Genomic DNA, 19,262 nt, shown 5'->3' with positions numbered 1-19,262 from the left:
GCCAACTCACCCGGCTAGTTTTTTGTATTTTTTAGTAGAGACGGGGTTTCACCGTGTTAGCCAGGATGGTCTCGATCTCCTGACCTCGTGATCCACCCGTCTTGGCCTCCCAAAGTGCTGGGATTACAGGCTTGAGCCACCGCGGCCGGCCTTCTCTGAACTCTTGAGGTATGAAAGGATGAGAACTGTCAGCCCAGGGAGAGTTCCCAATCTCATCTCTCTCCCAGGGGCCCTCTCCCTGTGCTCCCTGAATCTCTTACTTCCTACATAGCTTCTTAAGCTGTTGCAAGGATGCTCTTTCCCTCTGTTTTCTCCTGAATCCCCCCTGGGCTTCTGGAGAATGGTCACTCCGTCTTTGTTGCTCTTATGCCCCCCCCTTGGCCCAGCAGCCTTTGAGAGGTGAATCCTCAATAGCTACTATGTATCTGGCAAGCTGCCGCCCCTGCCCGCACATGCCCCACCCCTGGCCCAGGACCTGATAACTGCTCTGTAGATCAAGGCAGGCAGAGGGTACCAGAAGCCACAGCATGTTGGCACCCAGGAAAATAGGCTGGTGCAACTGTTGCCTTTATTGCCAGGGACTGGTTGCTTCATTCTTTGAATCCACAGGTTTATCAGCTATAGGAGGGTGGAAGAGGGTAGGGGGAATTAATGAACTCAGAGTTCACCTTCCTTTTCTGAACAATGGATGTTCATTGGTTTCGGCAATCTAGGCACATAGAAGGTGCCCAGGAGATACTGCCCACAGGGCAAAGGCACTTCGCAGCTCTGGTAGAAGCTGATCTACTGAAGTACTGGAGTGGGTCCCTGGTCCCTGGTACCTGGACCCTTTAACTGGGGAGATAGGGGAGTGGGGTGGGGCTCTAGGCAGTGGTATTTTTCACTATTTTCCCCACCAGTGCATAAGTAAAATCTTAATAATTGTTTCTATCGTCAACCCTACCCGCCTGCCTCTTTCCATGCTAGTGTGGATGCTCCAGTTCCCTGGGACTGGGGACTTGGACATGGACTGAGTGCTTACTACATGGCAAGCAGCTTGTTTTATACAACTTCTCTTTGAAGTCTTCATAAAAGCCTTATTCAAGTTTCATAGGAGGTAACTAAGGTTCAGAGTGAAGAAGTAACCAGTTAGGGTGCTCTTAGCTTCCATCTGGATCCCCCAAGTTCCCAATACACTGCCGGAGCTCATCCCACACCAGGCCTTCTCTAAGTGTTTGTGGAATGAATGAGACTGGGACCAAGCGAAGGAAAATACAGGTTACAGTTCTCAGCAATGCCCCATGTGCTTTGGGCCTGAAAGAAATTAGGTAGCACCATACTTAACAGAAACTGGGCCAAGGGCTTAAAAGACAAAGGTTCTTCATGGCCTCTGTGCCTCCCTGCCCCTTCGTTGTGTTTTAATCAGGGCTGGGGGCTTTGCTGAAAGGAGGCCTGGAGGAGCCTGGAGTGGGTTCCCAGGGTGGGGTGTGTGCCCTGGAGGGCTGGGTGAGTCTCTGCTGGTTGGGGGTGGGGGAGGGCTGCCAGGATGTCTTTTCTTTCATTGGTTGGGTGGCCCTGCCCTCCTCCCCCTCCCTCTCCTGGAACATTCCAGACATTCCAGACGATCTGCCTGCCATTGCTTTCAGGATATGGATTAACATCCCAGCAGAGATTTGATTTCACTACTGCCACCCTTCTCCTCCTCCCATCCCCTCCACGAAAGAAAGCCTCTAAAACTGGGAGTTTGAAGTGTGAGGGAATTTTGACCTTTGACCTTAGATTGTACTAAGGGACCATCTTGAAAGAGCACACTTCAAACTGGGCTCCTAAACTGGGGTTCCCTTAGGCCCTTACTGGTTTGAACTCCCAGGTAAGCCACCCCCACCTCTCTGCCCTTCATCCAGAAGTGTTCCCTTGAGGGAGGTCCTGGGCCTGGGCCTGGGCAATACCTGTTATAGGTGTTAAACTAGGTCTGTGTTCTCAGTCTTCCAATGGCATGGCCATTTCTTTTCCTCATTTCTTCCAGCAGCTTTGCTTTCATTGTGAGGGCTTCTACATTTTCAGTCTGTCTAGTTGGTCATCAAATGAGTTGTGGGAAATTCCTCACAAGGGTAAAGGCAGGGGTTCCCTCTTGGCCAATGAATTGAATCACAAAAAGGTGGTCTGATGGCATTTGGGGACCTGGAACTGGATTTGTATCTTATTATTTTGTCCTGCTATAATCTGACCTACTTAGGTCAAGTTCATGAACAAACCAAAGAAAGCCGCAGAGATTCTCTTCAATACTTATTTCCTTCTTTCCCCATTATTTCATCCCTCAGAGAGTTTTCCTTAACATATTTAGAATGGCAGGCTAGAAAATATCAGAGACCTTGCTTGTACCCACTGTAAAGCTGGAGATATTGAGGTCACATGGGTGAATGGGTGAAGTGAGTGAACTGGCTCAGGATAGCCAAGGTCAATGCTTTTACAGCTAGAGCTTAGCATCCCTTTTCTCTGGTCCCTTATGTTTTCAGCACCCTTTCCCCCAGGCTGGGCAAGGGCTGGCATGTCAGATAGGAATATTGAGGCCCGAAGCTTAAGAGAGGCTTAATTAGAGGAACAGCCAGTCAGGGGCAGGTTAAGGGCTAGAACTAGACTTTCTTACTTTCTAGTTCAGTTTTCCTTCAAGCCACTAGAGTTTTTTTGGACATTGTCCTTGGACTAAGAGTTTGTGATCAAGGATAAACAAAGATACAAATGCAATTGACCAATGCATTAAGTCAATTTAAAAGTCTTAAACACAGGGATTAGCGCATTGATTTGGGTGGTGAGCAAGTGATCTGGGAGTCAGTCCTGAACCTGAAAGCGTTCCTTAGGGAAAATTACCTTTTTTTTTTTTTTTTAAACGAGTCTCACTCTGTTGCCCAGGCTGCAGTGCACTGGTTTGATCTTGGCTCACTGTGACCTCTGCCTCCCTGGTTCAAGCGATCCTCCTGCCTCAGCCTCCTGAGTAGCTGGAATTACAGGCACGTGCCACCATACCCTGCTAATTTTTTTTTTTGTAGAGAGGGAATTTCACCATGTTGACCAGGCTGGTCTCCAACTCCTGACCTCAAGTGATTGGCCTGCCTTGGCCTCCCAAAGCGTTGAGATTACAGGCATGAGCCATCACGCCTGCCTAAAAATTACATTTTAAAGATGGGAAGAAGAAATTACCTGGGCATAGTGGCATGCACATGTGGTCCCAGCTATACAGGAGGGTGGGAGGTGGGAGGATTGCTTGATCCCAGGAGGTCTAGGCTGCAGTGAACTGTGTTTATGCCACTGCACTCCAGTTTGGGTGACAGAGCACTTTACAAGATTGTTAGTAAATAATAGTCATAATAAAGCTGGGAAGAAAAAAATATCGTATAGTTACTGGGAGAGAGAAAAGTAGTGGCATTATGCTGACTTGTACCTGTGTTAATCACTCCCACCTTAGTATTCACAGATACACCTATTGTTACACTTTAAGTACTTACATTTTCTAGCATCACCTACCACCGTGTGAATGAAATGGCCTTGAAGAGGTTAAACAATCTTGTAAAGGTCAGTACTAGTAAGTGGAGCATAGGTTTAAATCCGTATCTGTGCCAAGGACTTAACCACTGCACTATATCCTGCTGTGATTTGTTTGTGTATATTATCTCACCTAATAAATTGTGAACACCTTCAACCAGGCATTTTGTCTCTTTTGTTTATTTCTGTGTTTCCAGCATCTGGAACAAAGTAGTATGTGAAGTAGGTATTAATTAAATGGTTGTTAGATTAATTAATAATGCCTTGGGCCAGGTGTTGTGGCTTATGCCTGTAATCTCAGCATTTTGGGAGGCCGAGATGGGCAGATCACCTGAGGTCTGCAGTTCAAGACCAGCCTGGTTGGCCGGGCGCGGTGGCTCACGCCTGTAATCCCAGCACTTTGGGAGGCCGAGGTAGGCGGATCACAAGGTCAGGAGATCGAGACCATGGTGAAACCCCGTCTCTACAAAAAATACAAAAAATTAGCCAGGCGCGGTGGCGGGTGCCTGTAGTCCCAGCTACTTGGGAGGCTGAGGCAGGAGAATGGCAGGAACCCGGGAGGCGGAGCTTGCAGTGAGCCGAGATCGCGCCACTGCACTCCAGCCGGGGGACAGAGCGAGACTCTGTCTCAAAAAAAAAAAAAAAAAAAAAAAAAAGACCAGCCTGGCCAATATAGTGAAACCCCGTCTCTAATAAAAATACAGAAATGAGCCTGATGTGGTGGCGCACACCTGTAATCCCAGCTACTAGGGAGACTGAGGCAGGAGAATCGCTTGAACCCAGGGGGCAGAGGTTGTAGTGAGCCGAGATCGTGCCATTGCACTCCAGCCTGGGTGGCAGAGCGAGACTCTGTCTTAAAAACAAATAAAAAATAAAAAATAATGTCTTATTTAGCTTTGTATTCCTAGTGCCCGGAACATAGTTATGGTAACCTGCTTACTGAATAAAGGAATGAGTGAGAAAGTAGTGGGATAAACAAAACAGTTGTGTGTGTTTTTTTTTGTTTGAAATGTTAACTGAGTGCTTAGAACACCTGATTCTGCATTCCTAGGTGTGGTAGCATTCATGATAATTTTGATCTCTAAAGCAAGGTACCCCTACTGCAAGTTTCCATTCCTAAAAGTTTATTCTTAGATTTTAAGACTATGGTGTTGGTGAGCTGAAGGTAGGGAAATAGAAACTGGGGCAAGGATTAGAAACTGCGTGGCCGGGCGCGGTGGCTCAAGCCTGTAATCCCAGCACTTTGGGAGGCCGAGACGGGCGGATCACGAGGTCAGAAGATCGAGACCATCCTGGCTAACACGGTGAAACCCCGTCTCTACTAAAAAATACAAAAAACTAGCCGGGCGAGGTGGCGGGCGCCTGTAGTCCCAGCTACTCGGGAGGCTGAGGCAGGAGAATGGCGTGAACCCGGGAGGCGGAGCTTGCAGTGAGCTGAGATCCGGCCACTGCACTCCAGCCTGGGCGACAGAGCAAGACTCCGTCTCAAAAAAAAAAAAAAAAAAGAAAAAAAAAAAAAGGATTAGAAACTGCAAGTTTACAGACCCCTCATGTATTCAGAGCTTTCTTTAATTCTGCTCCCTCTTTACTTTCAGGAGCCGGAAAATTCAAATCCGAAATATTCCACCTCAGCTCCGATGGGAAGTAAGTGTTTGGGGGAAACTCTAAATGGAATGGGATACTGGAGCCTAGAAAGTACATCTGGACCAGCTGGAGCTGCCAGAAATGATTGGGGAGGTCTGGGGCCAGGCCAGGGAGGCCTGGGTCCCGTCCGTCCGTCCGTCCATCCGTCCCTTCCTTCCGTCTGTCCTTCCTCGTCCTTTCTTTCTGTTTTTTTTTTTTTTTTTTTGAGATGGAGTTTTGCTCTCTGCCCAGGCTGGAGTGCAGTGGCGTGGTCTTGACTCACTGCAACCTCTTCCTCCAGGTTCAAGCGATTCTCCTGCCTCAGCCTCCCAAGTAGCTAGGATTACAGGCGTGTACCCCCATGCCCGGCTAATTTTGTATTTTTATTAGAGACAGAGTTTTACTGTGTTGATCAGGCTGGTCTCAAATGCCTTACCTCAAGTGAGCCACTGCGCCCAGCCTTATCTTTTCTTAACCCACAGCCCCATCTTTTAGGTTGTCCCTATGGTGAGAGGCATTAGGGAGATGGTAGATGAGTGTTTCCTAAGCCCTAAACTTGGTAATGTGGCAGAAGATAATTTAGGGACCCAGGCAGCCCAGGTCTGCTTCCCAAAAAGCCCTTAAGGCAGAACTTAAGTACAGTCCTGCAAAGACACCCCATCCGCATTAGCACCCCAGAAAGGTTACACTGGACAGGTAATAATGCTCAAACACTCCTATGACTCTGTGTATGCCCCATTGCTTTAGGATGCAGAGTGTCCAGTGGCTGCTTTGCAAGGGTCCTGGGACTCAGAGTTAAGTGTACTTCCCTTCTCCATGCTCCTAGGTACTGGATAGCCTGCTGGCTCAGTATGGGACAGTAGAGAACTGTGAGCAAGGTAAGAGTGGGCCGGGCATGGGGTGGTGCTTGTGGTAGGGGTTGGAGGAGTTTGGTGCATTTGTTCTGCTTCACTTTGTTTCTTTCTTTTTCTTTTTTCTTTTCTTTTTTCTTTTTTTTTTTTTGAGATGGAGTGTTGCTCTGTCACCAGGCTGGAGTGAAGATGGCATGATCTTGGCTCATAGCAACCTCCACCTCCTGGGTTCAAGCAATTCTCCTGCCTCAGCCTCCTGAGTAGCTGGGATTACAGACACGTGCCACCATACCCAGCTGATTTTTGTATTTTTAGTAGAGACGTGTTTTACCATGTTGGCCAGGATGGTGTCATCTCCTGACCTTGTGACCTGTCCGCCTCAGCCTCTTAAAGTGTTGGGATTACAGGCGTGAGCCACCACGCCCGGCCTCTGCTTCACTTTCCGTGATCAAATCAACATTGAAAACCAAAAGAAGAAAGGCAGATAGAATGTGTTACACAGGGAAGTACATTGGATTGGGGGCCTGGACTCTTGGCCTCGGCTTCGGGTCTTAGTTATCTGTGGAACTGGGTTTCTCTTCTGTTTAGCAGGAGGCTTGAACAAAGCCACTCCTTCCCAGCATGGAGTCTCCAGGTTCTTAGGGATCAACCAAGGTAGAAATGGCTATCCCAGGATTTTAGAAATAGTCTAAGAACAGAAATCTTGCATTCAACCTGAGTTACCCTGCAGCCATTTTACTTTAAAAGCTTCATGTTTCTTGTTTTTGGCTGGAATAATCAACCGGTTGTCTCTTTTTAGAAGCTCTGATTGGTAGCAATGTATGTCTTTGGTCAATTAAAAAAAAAGCAGAGGATTTAATACTTAGTTAATGTAGTTCGATAGGTAAGCAAAATCGTTTGAAGAGTAGGCCCACAGAAGGAAAAATGATAAAAGAATTCTAGGTCATAAAAAGTTTGCCAGCTGGGTGCAGTGACTCACACCTGTAATGCCAGCACTATGGGAGGCCAAGGTGGGAGGATCTCTTGAGCCACAAGAGTTTTGAGACCAGCCTGGGAAAGAGTGAGACTCCATGTCTACAAGAAATTACCTGGGAGTAGTGGTGGATACCTGCAGTCCCAGTCACTAGGGAGGCTGAGGCAAGAGGATTGCTGGAGCTCAGGAGGCCAAGGCTGCAGTAAGCTGTGATTGTGCCACTGCACTCCAGCCTGAGTGACAGCAAGACTCTTTATTGTTTCAAAAACAAAATGAAACAAGTTTTGTCCATTTAGTAATGGAAAGTGACTGGTTGGATATAAGGTGGTCTTTAGGCAGACAAGATACTGGGTTAGGTTTGGAGATCTTAAAGAAACAAGTGGATAATCACTTGGTTTGAGATTTAAATATTCCTCTTCAAATTATTTGTGGAAAGGGGCAGGCTATAAATGATTATAAATGATGAAAACCTTCACCCACCCAAGAGTAAACTGATGAATCTATCAAATACGTTCTAACCTGCTCTAATCTTGTAGCTTGCCCTTTATCTTAAATGCCAGGATGCAGCAGGACTAACTGATAACTACTGCTCAGTACTGTTCACAGTTTAGACTAATGAATACATTACTCCTGGACAAACAGTAAGATTGAGCAGTGGCTTGGAAGCAAGTGCATGCTGAATTTCACTGAGTGGTGTATAAGGAGTCAACACTAGTTTAAATTTATCCAAGGCTCACTAGGGAGCTGTAACACACCCTATCTGGAAAGATATCTGCTACTTGGAGAGAACCGTGTGGAAAATGTTTGACTTTGTTGGACAATAGAGAAAGTCCTTAAGTCTGCTCAAAAGTCACTGTGAGTGAGGTCCATTCTTTCTACCTATCTCATCCTCTTTCATGTGATTTATTATTATTATTATTAGTTTTTGAGATACAGTCTCTCTCTGTCACCCAGGCTGGAGTGCAGCGGTGTGATCTCGGCTCACTTCAACCTCTGCCTGCTGGGTTCAAGCGATTCTTCTGCTTCAGCTCCCAAGTAGCTGGGACTACAGGCACCCACCACCACACCCAGCTAATTTTTGTACTTTAGTAGAGATGGGGTTTCACCATATTGACTAGGCTGGTCTCCTGAGCTTGTGATCCACCCGCCTTGGCTTCCCAAAATGCTGGGATTACAGGAGTGAGCCACCACACCTGGCCTCATCTGATTTATATTTCTCCATAGCAGTCATCACTGTCAAATATTCTGTAGAACTTGCTTATTTATTATGCTTATTGTTGTCTCTCTCTCCATAAACTCCACAAAGGCAGAGGTTTTTTTGGTTTACTACTGTATTTCCAGTCACCGGAAGATTGTTCTTGCAGAAGCTTCCTTACCACTGAGGAGGGAGAGACCTGCTGATGCAGGCCAGAGCAGTTAAGAGTGGTCTGGGGCCTAGCGTGGTGGCTCATGCCTGTAATCCCAGGACTTTGGGAGGCTGAGAGGGGAGGAATAGCTTTAGCACAGGAGTTAAAGGCTTCTGTGAACTCTGATTACGCCACTGTACTCCAGCCTGGCTGACAGATTCTTTGCACTGAAGTTTGTGACCAAGTGCCTTCTCTGTCCTCAGTGTTGTGGGGGCAGAGGCTTAATTTAAGCCATGGTCCCCCACCCCATGGTTGAGCAAGCCCAGGGGACCGAAATTCACAAGACATTGGTATAGGAGAAAGAAGGTTAACTTTATTTATTTATTTATTTATTTATTTATTTATTTATTTATTTATTTGAAACAGAGTCTAGTTCTGCCTCCTAGGCTAGAATGCAGTGTGATCATAGCTCACTGCAGCCTCAAACCTCTGGGATCAAGTGATTCTCCTGCTGCCTTAGCCTCCCAAGTAGCTGGGACTGTCGGTGTTTACTACTGCACCCGGCTGATTTTTTTTTTTTTTTTTAATTTTTTTGTAGAGATGGGGTCTCCCTGTGTTGCCAGGCTGGTCTCAGATTCCTGGCACGACCTTCTGAAGTGATTCTCCCACCTCAGACGGTTAATTTTAATAATTGTAAGTGAGAAATATGTTTCTAGACTGCTTGGGATTCTAATGTCAGCTTGCCAAATCATTCTCCTAGAGCCAAGAATTTTGATGGGATCAATGGCTAGCATCCTGAGGCTACAATGGCCACATCCAAGACAGGAAATCCTTTCCCCTGGAAAACATGCAAATTCTTTTTTTTCTTTCTAGACTTCTACAGCCATTCCTGTCAGTCCATTTAGCAGGATTTTTTTTTTTTTTTTTGAGATAGAGTCTCGCTTTGTCACCCAGTCTGAAGTTCAGTGGTGCAATGTCTGCTCACTGCAACCTCCGCCTCCTGAGTTGAAGCAATTCTCCTGTCTTAGCCTCCCAAGTAGCTGGGATAACAGGCATGCACCACCACACTGGGCTAATTTTTGTATTTTCAGTGGAGACTGGGTTTTGCCATGTTGGCCAGGCTGGTCTTGAACTCCTGACCTCAAGTGATGCACCTGCCTTGGCCTCCTGAAATGCTGGGATTACAGGCGTGAGCCACTGTGCCCGGCCTCTGTTTAGCTAGATTTTAATACACGTTGGTTCTTGTGTCCTTGAGAATACATAGACTGCTAGAATGGATTTAGGTGTTTACAAGTTTTGTCAGCCATATCTTTGCAGGCCATTTCTTGGGATGTTTACTTCTATAAATTGCTAATCTCATTCAGCATGTGTTTTTTTTTTTTTTTTTTTTGAGACAGAATGTCACTCTGTTGCCCAGGCTGGAGTGCAGTGGCACCATCTCAGCTTACTGCAAGCTCCACCTCCCAGGTTCATGCCATTCTCCTGCCTCAGCCTCCCGAGTAGCTGGGACTACAGGCGCCCGCCACCACGCCCGGCTAATTTTTTGTTGTTTTAGTAGAGGCGGGGTTTCGCTGTGTTAGCCAGGATGGTCTTGATCTCGTGACCTCGTGATCCGCCCACCTTGGCCTCCCAAAGTGCTGGGATTACAGGCATGAGCCACCGCACCCGGCCCCATGTGTTGATTTTTAACTAGTTCAACTTTTTTTTTTTTTTTTTTGAGACAGAATCTTGCTCTGTTGCCCAGGCTGGAGTGCAGTGGCACGATCTTGGCTCACTGCAACCTCCACATCCCGGGTTCAAGCGATTCTCCTGCCTCAGCCTCCCAAGTAGCTGGGACTACAGGCGCACGCCACCACACCCAGCTAATTTTTGTAATTTTAGTAGAAATGGGTTTCACTATATTGGTCAGACTGGTCTCAAACTCCTGACCTCAGGTGATCTACCTGCCTCGGCCTCCCAAAGTGCTGGGGATTACAGGTGTGAGGTACCACTCCCGGCCAACTAGTTTAACTTTCTAAAGGGAATTTACTCCCTTTAGAGTGTGTGGAGGTGGGTAGTAGTGTTTGCGTTGCCATATAGCCTTGTTGTGCAACTGCTGATAGGGCGGCTACACCCATTTGTGTATCTACTCTCTTGGGAACCGACTGAGCAAATTACAAAAAGCAAGAAGGTAAATTTGAATTTTCTTTCTTTCTTTGTTTTTTTGAGACTGGGTCTCACTCCGTCACCCAGGCTGGAGTGCAGCGGCACAATCTTGGCTCATTGCAACCTCTGCCTCCTGGGTTCAAGTGATCTTCCCACCTCAGCCTCCTGAGTAGCTGGGACTACAAGGGTGCAGCACCACGCCCGGTTAATTTTTGTGTTTTTTGTTAGCGATAGGGTTTTGCCATGTTGACCAGGCTGGTCTCTCAAGCTCAAGTGATCCACCTGCCTCTGCCTCCCAAAGTCCTGGGATTACAGGCACGAGCTACCATGCCCTGCCTGGTAAATTTGAATTTTCAAGTAGCTCCCTTGAAAGGGGAAATTTTTTTTTTTTTTTTTTGCCTTTTTATTCAAGTTGGAGTATCTGCCAGATATCTTTTTTTTTTTTTTTTTTTTTTTTTGAGGCGGAATCTCCCTCTGTTGCCCAGGTTCAGAGTGCAGTGGCACGATCTCACCTCACTTCAACCTCTGCTTCCCAGGTTCAAGTGATTCAAGCAGTTCTCCTGCCTCAGCCTCCCCAGTAGCTGGGACTACAGGCGCATGCCACTATGCCCAGCTAATTTTTGTATTTTTTAGTAGAGACAGAGTTTCACTGTGTTGGCCAGGCTGATCTCCTGGGCTCAAGTGATCCGCCAGCCTCGCCCTCCCAAGGTGCTAGGATTTGCAGGCGTGATCCACCGCGCCTGGCCTGCCAGATGTCTTCTTGATCTCAAAATGTGGAAAGCTGGAGTTGGAGATTCATTGGTTGGGCCTCCAGATTTCCCTGCTCTGACGCTGTCCTCTCTTTTCTCTGCAGTGAACACTGAGAGTGAGACGGCAGTGGTGAATGTCACCTATTCCAACCGGGAGCAGACCAGGCAGTGAGTGGGTTGGAAAGTGGGGCTGGGGGCGGTTGGCGGGGGGCGCTCTGAGGTGGGTGGTGTGAGCCTGGTCCCACTTTTTTCCTCAGGGGGTCTAGGCAGGCTGGGGTCCCCATCCAGGGTTCTGTTATTAGCCCAAGCCAAACCGAGAGTCTTGCATAAAAGGTTTCTTCAGGGGGTCTCCTTCATGTCCGTTGTTTCAGGGATCTCAAAGGCTCAGAAACATCAAGATCGATAGCAAAAATATATAGAAGGAAGGGACCCAAAGCCCTCCCAGAGAAGTGGGAAATTCCTTGCGGAGAAAATGTCCCCTCCCCGCTGATAGGTTTCTGGTTGCTCTGGGACCTTAGAGTCCTTTGTTGTGTTCTTGGCGCCATCTAGTGATAATGAAGGGGAACTTCGGGGTTCCAAAAAGATTCCTCAACCTTGGGATTCTGGGACATTTTATTGCAGTGATGGTCGTGAACCTAGCTGGTGATAGTTTTGGGGTCCTTTTAGTCCCATCGTACCCACAATTTTAGCTCCTAGCCCTTTGGTTGAGCAATTATGCTTCTCACTCGCTGTTACAGACAGACTACACATTTTACACATTACTCATATTAATATCTGAGCCTGTTATAGGCTTTTGCCATATTTTGCTTTGGGCTTTCTTGCTTCTTCAACATGCCGCCTTCTCCAATCTAATAATACTTTGTAAAATCCTACCTGTTATTAAAATACCTACCATTTTCTTTTAGATACCTCCTGGGCTCAGAATTTTCTAGAGGTTCCTACTGCCCCTTGTGGCCACCAGGGTTTGGCTTTAAAGCTCATGTCAACAGTTGCTCATTCTCTCCTGCCTACTGTTGCCTTGTTCTTGTTTTTTGGAGACAAGTCTCACTCCGCCACCCAGGCTGGAATTTAGTGGCATGATATCAGCTCACTGCAACCTCAACCTCCTGGGCTCAAGCAATCCTCCCACCTCAGCCTGCCAAGTAGGTGGGACTACAGACATACACCATTATGCCTGGTTCATTTTTGTATTTTTTGTAGAGACGAGGTTTCACCATGTTGCCCAGGCTGGTCTCGAACTCCTGGGCTCAAGTGATCTGCCTGCCATGGCCTCCCAGAGTGCTGGGATTATAAGCTTGAGCCACCTCACTTCCCCTTTGTAACCTCATTAACATTTCTGGTTTTTTTTTTTTTTTTTTGAGACTGAGTCTTGTTCTGTCTTGCTCTGTCATCCAGGCTGGAGTGCAGTGGTGCAATCTTGGCTCACTGCAACCTGCGCCTCCTGGGTTCAAGCAATTCTTGTGCAAGAAAGCCCAAAGGAAAATGTGGCAAAAGCCTATAACAGGCTCGGATATTAATAAAAATGAGTAATGTGCAAAATGTGTAGTCTTGTCTGTAACAGCCTCCTGAATAGCTGGGACTACAGGTGGTACACCACCATGCCTGGCTGGCTAACTTTTTAAAAATCTTTTAATTTTAATTTTTTTCTTTTTGAGATGGAGTCTCACTCTGTCGCCCAGGCTGGAGTTCAGTGGCATGATCTCGACTCACTGCAACCTCCACCTCCCAGGTTCAAGTGATTCTCCTGCCTCAGTCTCCTGAGTAGCTGGGATTACAGGTGTGTACCACCACACCTGGCTAATTTTTGTGTATTTAGTAGAGATGGGGTCTCGCCATGTTGGCCAGGAAGGTCTCGAACTCCTGACCTCAAGTGATCCACCCACCTCAGCCTCCCAAAGTGCTGGAATTACAGGTGTGAGCCATCGCACCCAGCTGCCTTGTTAACATTTCTAACCAGTGTCAGCCTTGGGAATGGATGATGCTTGTGCCCTCCCTTTAGTCTTATTCAGCCCCATTTTACAGACATACCAAATAGACTGAGACTCTAGTCTCCAAGTGGTAAGCAAGCCATTCTGTCTCCAATTCCTACGTCTTTGCCACAGTTTAAAAAAATAATAATTATTTTATTTTTTGAGACACTCTCTCCCTGTTGCCCAGGCTGGAGTGCAGTGTTGCAAACACAGCTCATTGCAGCTTCAACTTCCTGGGCTGGGGATACTCCTGCCTCAGCCTCTAAAGCAGCTGGGATAACAGGCATGCACCACGATGCTGGGCTGATTTAAACATTTTTAATATTTAGAGATGGGAGTATCACTATGTTGCCCAGGCTAGTCTCAAACTCCTGGCGTTAGCGATCTTCCTACCTCAGCCTCCCAAAGTGCTAGAGTTATATAATGGTTTGCCTTTTTTTTTTCTTTTTTTTTTCCTTTTTTTGAGATGGAGTCTTGCCCTGGCTGGAGTGCAATGATGCGATCTCTTCACTGCAACCTCCACCCCCCGGGTTCAAGTGATTCTCCTGCCTCAGCCTCCTGAGTAGTTGGGACTACTGGACTACAGGTGTCCGCCACCATGCCTGGCAATTTTTTGTATTTTTTGGTAAAGACGAGGTTTCCCCATGTTGGCCGGGCTGGTCTTGAACTCCTGACATCAGGTGATCCGCCCACCTTGGCCTCCCAAAGTGTTGGGATTACAGGCATGAGCCACCGCACCTTGCCTTTTTTATTTATTATTTTTTTTAAAAACCTCAGAATATTTCAAAATGCGGTCAGGCTTGGTGGCTTGTGCTTGTAATTCCAGCCCTTTGGGAGGCCGACGCAGGGCGGGTTGCTTGAGCTCAGTAGTTCAAGACCAGCCTGGGCAACATGGCAAAACCCCATCTCTACAAAAATTACAAAACATTAGCTGGGCATGGTGGCACATACCCAGCAGGTTGAGGAGGGAGGATTGCTTGAGGCGGAGGTGGAGGTTGCAGTGAGTTGAGATCATGCCCCTGAATTTCCAGCCTGGGTAAAAAAGTAAGACCCTGTCTCCAAAAAACAAAAACAAAAACAAAACAGAAACCGAAAAACCAAAAACAAAACTTTTCAAGATGGAATCCACAGAGGTGGATTCAACCAAAGAAGGTGCCAGACTTAATAGGTGTAAAAAACGATAAATCCCTTAATTTACATAATAAATATATAAAAACAATGTTTTCACTTGTGATTGTCACATAAATCCTGTAAGATACGCAGTTTTGGCTGACATTGATAAGCTGATCTTGAGGAAATGCAGGAAAACCTTAACAGTCTTGAATAAGAAGAACAAAGAAGAATTAAACTCCCAAATTTTAAAACTTAACATCAAACTACGGTAATCAAATTAGTGTGGTACTGGCATTAGGATAAACATACTGATCAATGGAATAGAATTCAGAGCCTAGAAATAAGCCTTTATGTTTATGATCGGCTGGTTTTTGTTTTTATTTTCAGACAAAGTGCTAAAAAGACAATTTATTAGGAAGGATAAGGTGATTTCAACAAATGATGCTGGGGCAATTCGATGATATCCACATGACAAAAGATGAATTCGGACTTCTACCTTACACTGAGCATACTAATTAATTCAAAATGGATTACAGACCTAAATGTATTAGCTGTAAGGTAGGCAGGGCACAAGTATCAGTTTCCCTTTACAGTTGATGAGACTTAGGTCTAGACTAGGTTGTAAGCTTCCTGCTTTACGTAGCTAGTGAGCAATAGAACTAAGATTGGAATACTGGTGTCTTAACTCAGTTATCTTTGCCCCGGGAGCCTGGGCGGACGCGGATGCGTGGTGCGCTGGCAGGTGGCAGCGGCCTGCAGTGGGTAGACTGGGACCGCGCAGCCTCCCCGCACGCACGTGGCGCCTCCCTGTGGGCGTGCACCTGCAACGGTGGGGGTGGCTGGGGCACCTGGGAGCAGGGATTCCCTGCCCTCTGAGGTCTCCCCCAGGCCGCCGCCCGTGCCATTTTCTGGGCTGCTCGCCTTCTAGAAGTTCCTGCAGGAAGCTGGTGATGTGGCCTCGCTGACCCAGGCCTGCCCCCCGACCACTTTGCTGGAGTGGGAGTCAGATTCCAGCCGGGATACGTAGCAGCAGCTTGGTGGCAGGTGACAGGAAAATGGGCAAAAGCCCCAACTGGCTGTAAGGCAACCCCGAGGGCCGGACGTCCTTGTAGGAGGGCCCGGGACAGGACTGCACTAGGCGGGAGTGGAGGCCGCGGCTCCAGGCTGGTCTCGGCCTGGTAATAATTTCACGCTGCCAGCCGGTCACTGTTTAAGGCACTGTGTACCATTTTACTAACTTAATCCTCACAGTGGCCGCATTTCCCAGCTGGGCCAACTGGTGCAGGGTTGACTGGAAGCGACTGGCATAAAGCTTGGCAAGTATATAGCATAGTAAATGGCTGCCAGCGGTAATTTTGAAAGTTGGCTTTGTGAAGTGTTGGAGCTGCGGCATCTGCTGGTGGCGTGTGGTATTACAGCACCGCGCTGGTTTACCCCAATGGGTTGTGGAGGGTTGTGAGACTGTGGCCCCAGAGCCAAGTGGGCAGTTAGGGGTCTCTGGAGACTGTGGAAGAAAGGGTAGCACAAAAGACAGTGGAGGTGTTCGCTTTGACAGCACATATACTAAAATTGGAACGGTACAGAGAAGATGAACATGGTCCCTGCGGGAAGATGACACGCAAATTCATGAAGCGTTCCATCAATCAATCAATCTATATATATATATATTTTAAAAAGACAGTGGGAGACTGCGAAGGAGCTAAAATTTCGAGACGGCACTTTTTTGTTTTTGGTGCACCAGCAGCTCAGAAGAGTTCCCCAATTGCTGCTTCTCCACCCGCTGCGATGGCGCTGGACCTGGCAGATTAATTTAACAACTCTCTGATGGGTTGCCCTGAAATTTGAAAAACAGTGGTTTGGGCCCGGCGCGATGGCTCACGCCTGTAATCCCAGCACTTTGGGAGGCCGAGGTGGGCGAATCACCTGAGGTCAGGAGTTCGAAACCAGCCTGACCAACATGGAGAAACCCCGTCTCTACTAAAAATGCAAAAATTGGCCAGGCTTGGTGGCGCATGCCTGTAATCCCAGCTACTCGGGAGGCTGAGGCAGGAGAATCGCTTGAACCTGGGAGGCGGAGGTTGCAGTGAGCCGAGATCACACCATTGCATTCCAGCCCTGGGCAGCAAGAGCGAAACTCTGTCTCAAAAAAAAAAAAAAAGAAAAAAACCAAAAACGGTGGCTTAGTTAAGCAAAGGCCACAAGAAATAATTGAGATCAAAGAGGAGTGTGTGCCATGGCTATGGAGGGGTTTCAGGTGTGAATCATGAAATGTCAGGTAAACCATTTCAAGCATTTCAAGGAGTTTGAATTTTATATGAGAAACAATGGGAAGACACTGCAAGTTTTAAAGCAGCATCTCAGACATCTTGAAAAAGATGTTTGGATCCCTAAAATAATGAGAGAAAAGGCCAGAGAGAGGTGTTCTGAACAACTTCAAGATTTTACCAAATGTTGCAAGAACTCTGGAATCCTTATGGTAGGAAAATGCCATAAAGAAAATCCTCTATTAAAAGAATGTCTAACTGCTCACTACAATGATCCAGCCTTTTATGAAGAATGCAAAATGGAATACCTGAAGGAAGGAAAAATTTAGAAAAACTGGAATTTCTACAAAGAGAAGGCTACAGAAACTTCCTATAAGCCTGTAGGCAAATATTCAAATCATATTCAGGAACTCTAATATTCATGGAAGTCATTTATAGTATAAATTTGCTTAAATAATGGACTCAAGAATGTGTGTTTGTTCTATCTTAATTATGGAAATATTAATTTTTGCCTGAAAGATTTTATTTCAAAAACAAAAATAAACCCCACACTTCATTAGGGCAGGATTAACATTTGAATTCTACATATATACATCTCAATCTCCTTTGACCTTGGTTTCATTGTCTCCAAAGTTAGGATAATGTAGTAGTTAGCAGTCGGTTTCCTCACCCTGTGGTAGGGATTCCTCAATCCAGAAAGTGTACGTGTTAGCTTTGCAGAGCCTCTTCAGGTCTGTGGTATGCTCTCCAGTTGGCATGGGAGGACTTTGAGATTTATGGCTTGCTCTTCCTTTTTAGGCTGACAGAACCCTATACTCTGTTGGACTAGAAGCCCATTTCTCTGATGGTTCCAGTGGAAGGCCTTTGTGAACATTAAATCCCAACTAAGTTAGGGAACACTGTATTTATTTACTTTTCCTTTGGAGTCTGATGCCATTTAGACTGGAAAGTTCTGTAAAATGGAGGTGGGAGTAGTGGGCAGGCGACTATCTCCTTTTCTTTAGTGTGTTCCAAGCTGTAACTTACTAGAGTGCTTTGGCCAAGAGAGCGTCTGGTATGATTGGCATGGATTGGAATGACTGTAGACTCTCACTCTGTCCCCAGAGCCATCATGAAGCTGAATGGCCACCAGTTGGAGAACCATGCTCTGAAGGTCTCCTACATCCCTGATGAGCAGATAGCACAGGGACCTGAGAATGGGCGCCGAGGGGGCTTTGGCTCTCGGGGTCAGCCCCGCCAGGGCTCACCTGTGGCAGCGGGGGCCCCAGCCAAGCAGCAGCAAGTGGACATCCCCCTTCGGCTCCTGGTGCCCACCCAGTATGTGGGTGCCATCATTGGCAAGGAGGGGGCCACCATCCGCAACATCACAAAACAGACCCAGTCCAAGTGAGTCCTGGCTCTTGGGAAATGGAGGCTGGTTGCTAGGGAACAGTGGTTGGTACCTAAAGAGGCCCACTAGAAGCCTGGAAGCATGCTGGGGACATCAACATTTACCTTTTAGGAAATGTTGCCTGGAGCATTCAGGGGTCACTGCTTCCAATACCAGCCTCCTGGGAAAGGGAGGGCAGATAGGGAGGGAGAATGGGTCTTGGGGTGCTGGGCCACACACTTGTATTAGCAAGAGAGGTTCTGTAATTTTTCGTGCAGTTTCATAAAAAAGTCTCCAAGCAAACCTCATTTTGATGAGTCAGCCACTCCTCAGTCCTCTGTGATTTCACGACCACTTAATGTGGTAACAGGGCTGGCCAACCTGTCCAAAATTAGGACCCTCATTAATTGTGTCCCATCTCCCATTCTGCCACTGTTACCTTCTTTCTCTAATCTTTTCTTTTTTCTTTTTTCTTTTTTTTTGGAGACAGTCTCACTCTGTTGCCCAGGCTGGAGTACAGTGGTGTGATCTTGGCTCATGGCAACCTGTGCCTCCCGGGTTCATGCCATTCTCCTGCCTCAGCCTTCCGAGTAGCTGGGATTACAGGCACGTGCCACCATGCCTGGCTAATTTTTGTATTTTTAATAGATACAGGGTTTCACCATGTTGGTCAGGCTGGTCTGGAGCTCCTGACCTCGTGATCCGGCTGCCTCAGCCTCCCATAGTGCTGGGATTAAAGGCATGAGCCACCACACCAGGCCTTTTCTCTAATTGTTATATCTTATCAGTGTACTCAGTGGCAAAGGACATGCCACATTATGTCCTTATCATAGTAACTCTTGTTATTTACTTTGAGTTTGGGGCACTGTGTCCTCTCTTTATATTTGTTTCAAGGGGGACATACGAAATTCAAGTGGAAATGCAGCTTTGGAACTGTGGGCTGGTAGTTCCCACCCCTGCATTTGTGTAATTCCCACCCCTGCTGTGTTCTTGTCCCCAGCCACCACTTATTTATCTATCTATTTATTTATTTTTTATTTTTTTGAGGCAGAGTCTCACTGCGTCACCCAGGCTGGAGTACGGTGGTGTGATCTCAGCTCACTGCAGCCTCCTCCCAGGTTCAAGCAATTCTTGTGCCTCAACCTGTTTGTTTAGTAGCTGGGATTACAGGTGTGTACCACCACACCCAGCTAATTTTTTTGTATTTTTAGTAGAGATGGGGTTTCACCATGCTGGCCAGGCTAGTCTCGAACTCCTGGCCTCAAGTAACCCACTCGCCTTGGCCTCCAAAAGTGCTGGAATTACAGGCATGAGCTACCGTGCCTGGCCACCAACCACCT

General features: G+C 47.0%; 2 protein-coding genes, 1 non-coding gene and 1 pseudogene across 10 annotated transcripts in view; 3 read left to right on the top strand and 1 right to left on the bottom strand.

The window, feature by feature from the left end:
* The window catches only part of SNF8 (SNF8 subunit of ESCRT-II), a 576,904-nt gene that overhangs the window by 96,765 nt on the left and 460,877 nt on the right, over positions 1 to 19,262 (bottom strand). The gene's annotated exons all lie outside the window — the stretch shown is intronic.
* The window catches only part of IGF2BP1 (insulin like growth factor 2 mRNA binding protein 1), a 53,577-nt gene that overhangs the window by 24,732 nt on the left and 9,583 nt on the right, over positions 1 to 19,262 (top strand). The window contains exons 3-6 of the mRNA XM_050765723.1: positions 5,115 to 5,163; positions 5,969 to 6,020; positions 11,311 to 11,374; positions 17,658 to 17,939. Of these exons, the coding sequence (XP_050621680.1) occupies positions 5,115 to 5,163; positions 5,969 to 6,020; positions 11,311 to 11,374; positions 17,658 to 17,939 (447 nt within the window). The remainder of the gene's footprint in view (positions 1 to 5,114; positions 5,164 to 5,968; positions 6,021 to 11,310; positions 11,375 to 17,657; positions 17,940 to 19,262) is intronic.
* On the top strand, positions 15,829 to 15,935 carry LOC126939985 (U6 spliceosomal RNA). The gene has a single exon (XR_007720519.1). It is a non-coding gene; the product is annotated as a U6 spliceosomal RNA (small nuclear RNA).
* LOC126939896 (COX assembly mitochondrial protein homolog) lies at positions 16,643 to 16,937 on the top strand (annotated as a pseudogene).

The sequence above is a fragment of the Macaca thibetana genome, chromosome 16 (assembly GCF_024542745.1).
Source record: "Macaca thibetana thibetana isolate TM-01 chromosome 16, ASM2454274v1, whole genome shotgun sequence".
NCBI classification, from domain to species: domain Eukaryota; kingdom Metazoa; phylum Chordata; class Mammalia; order Primates; family Cercopithecidae; genus Macaca; species Macaca thibetana.
Note: the sequence above shows the minus strand (reverse complement) of the source record. Positions and strands in the feature narration are given on the sequence as shown.